At 40.8% G+C, this 12,361-nt stretch overlaps 1 protein-coding gene across 1 annotated transcript in view; it reads left to right on the top strand.

Moving 5' to 3' along the window:
- The window catches only part of MROH2B (maestro heat like repeat family member 2B), a 49,614-nt gene that overhangs the window by 12,364 nt on the left and 24,889 nt on the right, over positions 1–12,361 (top strand). The window contains 11 exon segments of the mRNA XM_023755053.1: positions 468–608; positions 983–1,075; positions 1,167–1,236; positions 3,317–3,430; positions 4,310–4,383; positions 5,824–5,946; positions 6,916–7,029; positions 8,085–8,241; positions 8,627–8,667; positions 9,194–9,335; positions 9,906–9,949. Coding sequence (XP_023610821.1) covers positions 468–608; positions 983–1,075; positions 1,167–1,236; positions 3,317–3,430; positions 4,310–4,383; positions 5,824–5,946; positions 6,916–7,029; positions 8,085–8,241; positions 8,627–8,667; positions 9,194–9,335; positions 9,906–9,949 — 1,113 coding nt within the window.

Here is a 12,361-nt window from a genome sequence, read left to right as displayed (position 1 = left end):
ACCAGATTATAGTGAATTGAAGGATAAATGGGAGGAGGGAAGAGGAAATCAAAAATATAAACTCCTTCAAAAAGCTTTGCTCTAAGTGTAAGAAAAGAGAAAGAACTGGGTGTGAATGATATTTGGTCAAAGTAATATGGAATCAAAGAACTTTTTAATATGAGGGAAATTTTAAACTTATTAACATAGTGAAAGTGACTATTAGAAGTTAAAGAAATAAGAGGGGTCAGGTATTGAAATGAGAATCAATGTAGATACAGGTATAGATATAAATACAAATAAAAATATAACTGCCTCATACAATGCTCTTAACCTAAACATTGTTTTTTAAGTTTTTAAGAAATATGTCTTGGTTGAAAGCAGTGAGGAAGTTTCAGGGCAGGAGATCTAAATCACCTGGTGTTCTGAGAAATGTACAAAAAGCATAACGAAGAACTATCAGTGCTATTTCTTTGCTGCCTCTGCAGACTTTGTCCATCGTTAAGGCCCATGGCCCCTCAGTGAGCCTGCTGCTCCATCGGGAAGACCTCTGTGAATATGCCCTGGGCCAGGTACCCTGGCTTCTGAACCAGTATAGTGACAAAGAGATTGATTTCCATGTCACCCAGGTAAGAATCACACCCTAAAGAGCTAATTCAGAGAGTCCACTGGCAACCATCCTAGAGCATACAAGGCTCAGGAGGCCCCAGGGAACCTGAATACCTGTTCTGGCAGCTGAGAAATATGATAGCAAGAAGTTGGCATAGCTGGATGTGGAAACTTCAGAAAGGGATTACAGATTTATTTTTCAAGCTGATGAAGCAGTGAACGAGGTAAAAGGTCCAAAATCACCAAAAAACAAACAAACAAACAAAAACATGCACACAAAAAACCTGGTAATGCAGGAAAGTTATGGGTTTGTTCTCCTCATAAAACATGATTTGCCTTCCACATCCCGTGTTTGTTGCTTCATGGGCAGCCCCCAACCAACCTTTGATTCTAGAGCCTGAAGCAAATACTGACTGCGGCCGCCCTGTATGAGGTCGCCCTTCCCAGGGACTTGAAGAGAAGCATCTTCGTCAACCTACTCCACCAGGTAAGCAGAGCATGCTGTCCAGACGGATTGTTTGGTTTGCACCGGTTTTCTGTTTTTAACATCTACCACCTGCTTCCTCCCCCTCGTTCAGGTGTGCAGAGTTCCAGAGCCTCCAGAGAAGGAAAATGAAATGGAAGCTTCAAGCTGTTTCCTCATTCTAGGTAGGACCAAGCAGCCAGAGGGTTTTTAACCAAAATGTCTCCAAGTGATGATGATGATGGCGATGATGAAGGGTGTGCAACCTGTCGCATTAGTTACTTTCACACAGACACGCACAACATGTTTCTTCAACTCACAGTATTCTGGGTCTTTCCCTATCTTACCTGTTCCCCCAAAGAGCATAATATATAGGGTGACAAATCCTCCCAAGAGATAAAACTTTCAGTTCTAAAACCAGAAAAGTCCCAGGTATATTTTGGACCTTAATCCCCTATTGAATATATCATTAGCAATTGTGGGGTTTTTTTCCCCCCATTTCATACATGGCCTTTTCATTTTGTTGATGGTTTCCTATGCTGAGCTGAAGCTTTTTAGCTTAATGTAGTCCCATTTGTTCGTTTTTTGTTTTGTTGCCTCTGTCTTTGGTGTCAAATCTAAAAACTCATTGCTAAGCTCTGGCCAGGTGGTTCAGTTGGTTGGAGCGTCATCCCATGCACTGAAGGGTCATGGGTTTGATACCTGTCAGAGTACATACCCAGGTTTCAGGTTCGATCCCCAGTCAGGGCATGTGTGGGAGCAACTGACTGATGTTTTTCTCTCTCTCTCCCTCTTTATCTAAATAAATGATGATAATAATAATAAAGTTTACTGCTTAAAAATTAATAAAATAAATAAAAACTTATTGCCAAGACTCATGTCAAGGAGCTTGGTCCCTATGTTTTCTTCAAGAAGTTTCATGGTTTCAGATATTACCTTCAAATCTTCATCCCATTTCTATTGTATTTTTGTATGGTGTAAAGTAGAGATCCAGCTCCATTTTTTTTTTTTGCATGTTGCTGTCCAGTTTTCCCAGCACTATTTACTGATGAGACTATCCTTTTCCTACTGAATAATCTTGGCTACTTCTAAAATTAATTGACCATATATGCATGTGTTTATTTAGAAGCGAACCTAGGTGAGTTGGTAACCTCTTGATATTTGAGATTATTTCAAACTGTGTCAAACCCAAAGTCATGCTTTTTTCCCGCTGGTCATCTCTTAATATCTATTCCTGTCTCTCTCCCTCCTTCACTCTTCTTTTCTTCTTGCTCTCACATCACGGTCTCAGCCATCTCCTGGTTAGAGGAGACACCAAGGTCTCAGGGTCAGAATACAAAACTGTGTTCCTTCCAACATAGTCCCTGAGGACAAAACTCAAGAATAACCTATACCTCCCATACCTACAACCTCCCCAAAACATGTCATTTCTACTACTTCATTGATACCTTTTTATTATGTTCGAGTTTTCCTCTGATTTTCTGTTTCTATACTCCTCTCTGCTGTATGCCCCAACCTAATTAACTTTCACTTTATCTCTAACAATTTTGAACCCAAACTGCTTTACCCTAACCAGGCCTTTCTTCACTGTTCCCTGCTTCCTGCCCTCCCCATGTTTCTCTTTATCTCCAAAGCTGGTGAGCATCACTCCTACCTCTGCCTCTGTGTTCACAAGGTGTTCTGGTGTCTCCGTGTCTCTTCTCCTTTTCTTATAAAGGCATCAGCCACATTCAACTAGGGCCCACCCTAATAACTTCTGCCAATGAAGTTTAACTTGATTTCATCTGCAAAGAACCTATTTTTCAAAATAAAGTCACATTCACAGATCTGAGCAGGAGTGGGCCCAGGTCAAGACAGCTCTCTTAGTAATCAAGCTGCTTCATTATTTCTGTGATACCATAGAAGCAAGAACATCATAAAATCTAACTACCAACCTAACAGTGACTTTGACAATCCTCACAGAATTCCCCTCTTCCCAATCACAAACATTTCACTTGTGCCTGGATGGCATGGCTCAGTGGTTGAGCATTTACCTATGAACCAGGAAATCATGGTTTAATTCCCTGTCAGGGCATGCGTCTGGGTTGTGGGCTCAACCTTCAATGTGGGGCGTGCAGGAGGCAACCAGTCAATGATTCTCTCTCATCACTGATGTTTCTGTCTCTCCCTCTCCCTTCCTCTCTGAAATCAATAAAAATATATTTTTTAAAAAAAGGAAAGAAAGAAAATGAGTTCTTGTGATGCCAGTATTTCTTAAACCTGCAGCCCATTCCAATCCTGCAGACCTGATGGAATTTTTTGATGAACAAATAAGAAGTAATAATGAAGTCACTCGAAGGGGGATCTTGATTTTGTTACGATTGGTTATCAAAGCTGAAGGTAAGTAATAGGGATGAAGCCAGAGTATATTATTTTGTACCAGGAAGAAAATTGAACCCGATGCATGTTCTAATCCTATCCTACATCTTTGGGATATTTATAGAACATTATATTCAAGTGAAGCTCTGTCTTCCTCGATGTCTATAATCTATTATTTTTAAACAGGCATTTTCAGTTACCTCTCTTCTTTTATTATATTTAATGAGTTGAGAAGGATGAGTAGAATACTTGGGAATTTAATTTAGAAGATCTAGTAAACTGTTTAAGTCGCCCAATAAACAAGCATGGGTAAGAAGAATGCATAATATTCTAGAGATTAGTCAATTTAGAAAAGAGCAGAATTTAATAAATTATCATATTTTTTAATTCCAAGAAGCACATATTTTTATGATATTGTAACATATCTTATAATTGACAGCATTTTAAATGATAATTAGCCACTATCGTTTTTTTAATGCAATATAAAATAATGGTGCTTCATAAAGTTAATGGTATCTTGGATTTATAAAATATGATAATTATTTCTGCACTACATCATAGTAGTTTTTAAAATTCAGTTATCATTGGGATTTATTGAAAAGTCAAACAAGAAATATGAAATAGTTTCACAAAATTTAAAGCTGATCCATTGGGCCTGATGGATTGAACTCACTTTGGACTCTAACTTAATTTTAAACAAGATGAAACCAAATATAATAGGGAGCAAAGAAAGCAATCAACATCTTTAAAGAGTAGAAGAAGAGATAGGAGGGAACTGAATAACCTAACATGCTAAGGACAAGAGACTTTACAAATACGTACCATAGTGGGTTTTCATCAATCCTAGAACATACTATACTCCTACTAAATCATGACCTCAATGTCACCTCTGTCTTTCAGAGCCCAACTTGAGGAGTCACATCACTTCAATCGAAAGAACAGTCAAAGTTGTCATGGGTGACCTCAGTATAAAAGTAAGAGAATTAATGGGGACTTTTATTCGGTTGGTGGTAGTTTTAGGAGTAAACAAAACAGTTTTGACTGATTAAGGTTTTACTTATGAGATTTCTTTATAAAGAACTTTGATCAATTCTATTTTTCAAAGAACTCTATTTTTCCGCCAAAAGATAAACCAAATTAAGACGCAGTTCTAAAAATAGTTATAATGTATCTTCCTCCAAAAAATAATAACCCCTGAGCATTGTTCTGTGCACAGACATCCTGTTTTCCAAGCAGGGAGTACCTAGAGCGAGTCTTGCACTAAAGAGGTTGCTCAATATTTCCAGATTATTTCATCAAAGTAGTTCATGTTAGGAAAGATGTAGAACTTATGCTGACACAAATGTTTAAAAATTATCAATTGTAATTTTTGTATGAAAATCATATTTGATTTGGATTAGAGCCCTATATAGAAACCAATGAAGAAAATTCCCCTAAGAATCTTTGATTGACTGTGACTGTGTTCAAAATAAAAGTTATGCAAAAATGGAGTGGTTAGATGGAAAAACCTGACCTAGTAATTGGCCAGGCCAATTAAAGAATGACTAGATTTTAGGGTAGAAGAAAAGAGCACAGAAACTTTAAGGAAGGCCAGCTCCTCAGGCAAAAACAGAAAGAAGATGAACCTCTTTTTTCTTCGCTTGGGGAGACTAGTGGGTGACCTTTTTGCTAATTGCCACCATGTAGTTCTGCCTCCCTGTTCCAAATCATTCTTTTCTTCCCACCCTCCATTAAAAGACCCGTTCACTAAGGAATTAGATCTGAGCTCTCCATCCTCCAGGAAAGCGATCCAATAAACTAAGGGAACCAAATTACTGAAAACTTGTAACACGGGTTCATAATCCCCCATTCCCGTCTCTGATGCCAGACACATTTCAGGATTCAGAATTTTCAGATTTTAGAAAAACATTACCATGACAATAGCCCATATAATCAAACCCATTAATATTTCTGCAGGAAAATGTGTAGACAGCCACACTATGTAAAGTAAGTAAAGACTACAAATAGCTTTAAAACAGTTCAGTTTGGGTTTTGCTGCTAATGAGCTGGCACCAAATTTAAAAAAAAAAAATCTCACTTTTCCGAGTTTTTTGAATTTTCAATTGGATGAGGGATTGTGGAACTTGACTTTAATGTGCTATCTTTTATTGAGGATTTTAAAAGCGAGGCAGTGTTTTAGCCCAAAGTTACCAATATTCTATAATGTATCAAAATAAAGGATATGTCTTGGGAGCTAGGAAGAACGGATTTTGGTTAAATTATAGTAACATTGTTCACTTTATACCCCTTTTTAAAAAATAAAAAATAAAAAAGATTTCCACTAAATGATCCATGAAGGTTAAAGAATAAAAGAAGCTAACTTTCCATTCTGCCCAACATAGTAAAGTGTTGCAAATGCGTTTTTCTGACTCTAGGTAAGAAATTCCACCCTCCTCCTCATCCAAAGCATGTGTGAGAAATGCTACATCGAAGCGCAGGAAGGCTGGCCACTCATCGAATATGTCTTCTCCCAGTTTGTAATCGCCACCAGGAATCTGGTAGGGAGAGGGTGCGGTTTTGAGCGCGGCCTTGTAACAAGTTCGGTTGACTCAACTGGGTTTTGGAAGAAATGCCTGGGGTTTGACTCAGTACCTGATTTAGAAGCTATGTTTCACTCTCGTCGCTTCTAGTGATACATTTCTCAGCCTCTAGGGTTATCAGTTCCCTTTCACTGACATCACTTCGGACTTACCTGAAACAAGTAATTAAATCACAGTGTCCCCTAAGGAGGGGGCAACCTGGCCTCCAGGGCCCGGGGGTGGTGTGGAGAGAGGCAGAGCAAAGGAGTTGTTTCGAGAACATCAGACACAACTATACTTGCTGCCCTGGAGTTGCCTTCTTCTGAATGAACAGCGGGGAAAGCACATGTGTAAGATCTCAGAGATCTTTTTTTTTAATTTTTTTATTGTTTAAAGTATTACAAATAGTAGTACATATGTCTCCTTTTTTCCCCCATTGACCTTCCCCCGGCCTCCCCTACCCTGGGCACAATGGAATACTTGCTGCTGTAAAAAAGATCTCAGAGATCTTAGCAAGTTCGTCACAACTAAAACTGAAGTCCACTAGAAAGCATTGTATTTGAAATTTTTTGTCCCAGAGAAAATTACAAAGGCCTGAGCGAGAGAGAGAGAGAGAGAGAGAGAGAGGAGAAGGAGGGGGAGGAGGAGGAGGAGGAGGAGGAGGAGGAGGAGGAGGAGGAGGAGGAGGAGGAGGAGAAATATCTGCAGCTCAGGGGTCCTCACAATTTTTGCTTTTCTGCTTCAGTCAGGGGTGTTTTTCTCAACCCATTCCTCCAGGAAGCATTTTAAAACAGGGATTAGATGCTGAAGACCGAGCCGGCCAGGCTCCATGAGCCCCTTAGGTTGAGTGGCTGCGTCCTCCACCCGAGTCTGAGCACTCAACCCGTGCAGTCAGAGGAGCCCACGGCAGGGATTCTGAACACGTCACCTGTTTCATGTTTCTTGAAGGAGAAACCAGCGAAACCTACCTCCCATGAGGACGAAGCGGGAGAGAAATCTGTCCAAGCAACAAGCCTCGAGGTCTTAAGAAGGCTGGACCCACTGGTCATTGGGATGCCTCAGGTAAGGGGTCTTTGTCACCACCAACAGTTACTTCGATCGCCTTTCTAAAGCTCTGCCCGTTTCAAAGTGAAGACGCGGATGTGCCCCCCATGTGTCATCAGCTTTCTGAAGCTCTGACTAGACTGGAGCATTGGTTCTCAACCTTCTGGCCCTTTAAATACAGTTCCTCATGTTGTGACCCAACCATAAAATTATTTTTGTTGCTACTTCATAACTGTATGTTGCTACTGTTATGAATCGTAAGGTAAATATCTGATATGCAGGATGGTCTTAGGCAACCCCTGTGAAAGGGTCATTTGACCGCCAAAGGGGTCATGACCCACAGGTTGAGAACCACTGGACTAGAGCAAGGTGATTGTGAGCCCAGTGCACAGCACATAGTAGTTCCGCAAAGACAGGTATCGAATTCATTCATTAAATAATGTCTCCTATCTGGATAGCATATGGCCATTTATCAGCACCTTAATATATCATTTCTCTTCTTCCCCTAATATGCCTAGATAAGCTGCTCTGTAGTAAATGGTGGTCCAATGCAGTGGCCGCTAAACATCCCCATTCATCTGGGGAGCTAGTCAAAGCACACATTCTCAGGCCTCCCTTGAAGCCTAAGAGAATCTGAACCTCAGGGCATGCGCCTTGGAATCTGTATTTTCCGTGAGCTAAATGATCACAAAAGTCAGGATATCATGGCCCAGAAATACCTGGTGCACCCAGGAGTCCATCAAAGACCAGTGTAAGCGGGTCAGAGGCTATTCCCAGAGGGAGCGCTTGAGTGGGGAGCCAGGGATGCGGTGCCCACAACACTTCCTCACATTGAAGAATCCACCAACCTGCCCCAATTCCAGCGACAACCCCACGGAGAGACGCCGACCAACACTCACAGCAACCAGAAGCTGAAGGTGAATGTGCTGTGCAGAGGTCTTGTTCAATGATTTCATCTTGACTTGTCCTGTAGAGCAAAATAACAAGAGGGGGGAAATTTTTCTAAATCAGTGAGGACCAAGGAGAAATTATGGAAAAGAATAAGCCACCCTGCATCTTGGCCTTTCCCACAGGTGCTATGGCCACGCATCCTGACTTTTGTGATACCTGCCGAATACACGGGGACGCTGGAGTCCCTGTTCAACATCATCCGAAGCCTGATTATGGCAGAGGAGAGAAAGAAGAAGAATGCCTCGGAGTCAACAGCCCTTGTCATTTCTACAGGAGTTGGTTTGTACATTCAAAAACAAAGCAAGCCCCGGCCGGTATGGCTCAGTTGGTTGGTTGAGCCTCGTCCCAGGCACCAAAAGGTCGCTGGTTCCATTCCCAGTCATGGCACATGCCTGGGTTGCAGGCTGGATCCCCAGTAGCAGGCGTGCAGGAGGCAGCCTAGCAATGTTTCTCTCTCACATTAATATTTCTCTTTCTCTCTCCCTCTCTCAAAATCTTCCTCTCTCTATAAAAATCAATAAAAACATATTTTTTAACAGGTAAAACATTTCTCTTATTTGAGACTCATTTCCAGAAAGGCTATAGGGCTTTGATGATATACCCAACCCCAATCTGGAATTTGCTAGCCCCTGCAGCAATAATGAACCTTACTTTCTCTTTCTAGTGAGACTTCCTTCACCACAGCAGCTCCTGGCCAGACTTCTGGTGAGTGAGTTAGGAAAAACCAATGTAGGATAAGTGGAAGCCAATATCGGCGACTCGGGTCCAAGCAAATGCTAATAAACATTACATAGACTCCCAACCAAAAGAAACACTAAAGGCATAATAAATGTTCTGCTGTACTAATGGCACTCATGAAACTTTATAATTGGCTACATTATCTTCTCACTCTGAAATGCTTGTTAAACTTTTTGATTTTAAAATAATCATAGAGTGAATCTGATCCATAAGTGCCATTGGAACGACTTCCACATCTATCACTTAGATTGCATATGTATCATTTACTCAAGCACTCGTTCCACATGCCCTTATTTAATTAACAAATATGTCTACAGTGTCGGTACCTTTCATTGATTTCTGCTCTAGAATCGGTGAGAACAGACTGGTATGATTTATCAAAAGATTAGCTAATGTAGGAATCAAGGGAATCCAGGACAATCGTAAAAAGGAAAAGGTCGGTGGCCTTTCAAATACCCCTGAGTTGACCAGCATTTTCTCTTCTATCTCACAGGTGATATCTATGCTCGCCAGTCTAGGGAAATTAAGTGGGGTTGGTGCAATAGGACTTCTGAAGCTACTGCCCGAGATAATTCACCCCAAATTGATAAAACTGTGGAAAGCACGCCTACCTGAGCTCCTGCAGCCTCTGGAAGGTACAGGGAGGGGGACCCGGTCTTGATCCGAGGAGGCAAAAAACACAGAGAAATGAGGCACCACTTCTCTGTCTAAAGCCATGGTTGTTCATTTTAGGCAGTAAAAGCAATGAACTTGATATACAAGGAGACACCTGTATTTTTTCCTTGATTGCTCATGTTCTATTTCTCTACAAAACACTTGTGCTAGAAGCACTTGTTGCTGACCAACTGGGCAACATCCTTCCCAGGAACTTTTACTTCTGCCCTGGTCTTCCTCTGGTCTTAGAGAAACTCTGTTTTGGTATTGTTCTAAAAAGTTATTATTCCTCCATGTTGAAATATTGAAATCTGGTCATTTCAGTAGTTACTGTTGAAATTGGCAAAAAGCCTAGATTTCGTCATGGATTGAAGACCCTCTGCCCACCTGACTAGCACTTGAAAGTTGGCAGTATGTTAAATTTCATCTGAAATAATCCTCGTGTGTAAAGACAAAGCTTGACATGGAACTGCAGCATCCACTGGGGACCTTGCAAGGGAGAAACTGAGTCTTCATTTCTGGGGCAATTATTGCATCCTTTCTTTTTTTAGGAAAGAATGCCAGCATCGCGCTATGGGAAGCCATGCTGCTTCAGGTAAGGGTGGCGGCTAGATTAATTGTTGACGATGGGGTGAAAAAATCAGCTGAAGTTACCCATCTTGACCAAAAAGAACTGGATTCCACAGGGCAGTAATCATCATTTCCTTTTCTTAGTAAAAGGACTAGGATGTTAGAAGTAATCACTTAAGAATTACCGTCTTTAAATCACCATAATCTGAGCAGCAATCTTTAGTCTCCAATTTGGTTAAGAGTTTAAGACAGTTTTGAATATTGTACTTAAAATATTGTTCTCTGGGTCTTTCTTAAATCTTCTCCAATTTTCAGGGTTCTTGTTCTCTCTCTCTCTCTCTCTCTCTCTCTCTCTCTCTCTCTCTCTCTCTCCTTGCAATTGCATTCTTTTACCATCATATAAAGAAACCGATCCCAGCAGGCGTGGTTCACTGGTTGAGCATTGATCCATGTGGTCATGGTTCGATTCCCAGTTAGGTCACTTGCCCAGGCTGCAGGCTTGATCCCCAGTAGGGGGTGTGCAGGAGGCAGCCAATCCATGTTTCTCATCATGGATGTTTCTGTCTCTCTCTCCTCCTTTCCTCTCTCTGAAATCAATAAAAATATATTTTTTTAAAAATAAGAAAGAAACTGAGACTAGCATAATTTCCACCTTCTAATACAATTCCACTTCCTCTCTATCTGCTTCTCACTGTCTTTTTCCTGATTCTAACAACCAAAGGGCCACATTGTGCCCTTTTTCAGAAAAAAACCCTCTTCTTTATGCCCCAAATGATGCCAAATTCCGCAAATTGGAATTTCAGCCAAGAGTTGTGCATTGGCTTTCCAGGGAGGGTTTTGGTTTCAGGAGCCTGCAGGAGGTCAAGGCGACCATGAGCAGGGAGCTTTGAATCTAGCAGGATTTCAGTTTACCAAGTGCCTACAGAGCAATTACATACAGTTTCCTTTATTTTTTTGGAATATTTGTTCAATTACAGTCTACTTTCAGTATTTTTTTGTGTGTTATTTCAGGTGTACAGCACCGTGGTTAGACAATCATACACTTTACAGAGTGCCCCTCCCGGTATTTCAAGTACCCACCTGACATCATTCATAGTTATTACAATATTATTGACCAAATGCCCTATGCTGGACTTTACATGCCGTGACTATTTGGTAACTGACATACGGCTTCTTTTAAAATGTCAATTTTCAGCCCTAGCTGGCGTGGCTCAGTGAATAGAGTGTTGGCCTACAGAATGAAAGGTCCCAGGTTCGATTCCCGCTCAAGGGCACATGCCTGGGTTGCAGGCTTGATCCCTAGTGTGGGGCATGCAGGAGGCAGCCAATCAATGATCCTCTCTCATCATTGATGTTTCTCTCTCTCTCTCTCCCTCTCCCTTCCTCTCTGAAATCAATAAAAGTATATTTTTAAAAATGTCAATTTTCGGTGACTTCTCCCAAGCACCTCCACCTCCCATCACCACCCCTTCCAAAAGGTACTTGAGAATTGATGCCTTTTAAAGACTCCCACAGTGATTCTTACCCAATAGGAGATGTGAGAGCCACTGTCTACTCTCCTGGTCCTTAATTCTAGCATCCACCTCTTCTCCTTACTCCTGTTTCTTTTATCTCCCCCACCCCCATCAAAAGTCCTACCTTATGTTCTCCTGCTACCATTTCACAGTCACTGTTCTTACCAGGAAGGAAGGTTTTCCCTCTAGAGAGACGCCTTGGGACAGTTTCTTTCCCCCTTGCAGTCTTGAGAATGCTTCTAGCCTTCTCCCAAAACTGTTCACATGTGCCTTCTTCCCTCAAATTTCCAAGGCTGTTTCATTTTTCCCCTTCAAAGGACCCACTCACTGAATGAGTTCCTATTAAGAAAATGCATACAGAATTTTTCATTGGCTTTGACATTGTGTCCTTCTCTAAGCTTAAAGTAGAGGACAATGGTTTTCAGAAAATGTAATGGATGCTGCCCTCCAAAAAGACAAGAACACCTTTGAATGCATTGTTCAGTGAAGAAAAACATGGGTTCAGATGGCTGGTCATGGCCTTGGCTCAGAACAATTGGTGAAGCTAGGAATGTTTCGTTACTAGAGTTGAAGTTAGCAAAAAGTGCCTGTATATGTAATTAGTTCGTAAAGACATTCATTTCTTTGCTCCAAAAATGTCCTTTTTTTTTTTAGTATATAATAAAGCAAACTAACATTGTGGAGTGTTTATAAATCTATTCACACCTTGAAAAATGTTAACTTCAATTAAGTTTCAGAATAGATTACTTTCTTTTAAGTCTTTAAGCAATTTTTACTTACGAAGAAAAAGAAAGGAAAAAGCACTTACCTATAGTGACTACCACTGTGTGATTTGTTCCTAATTGAAATTCAGAACATAAGAGAATATGGCTTTTAAAATAAAACAAGATACAAAGTCCCAAAGTAACTCATTTTTATATGGG

Source organism: Myotis lucifugus, unplaced genomic scaffold (genome assembly GCF_000147115.1).
Source record: "Myotis lucifugus unplaced genomic scaffold, Myoluc2.0 scaffold_68, whole genome shotgun sequence".
NCBI lineage: Eukaryota > Metazoa > Chordata > Mammalia > Chiroptera > Vespertilionidae > Myotis > Myotis lucifugus.
The sequence above is the reverse complement of the archived record's forward strand: the minus strand, read 5'-3'. Positions and strand labels throughout refer to the sequence as shown.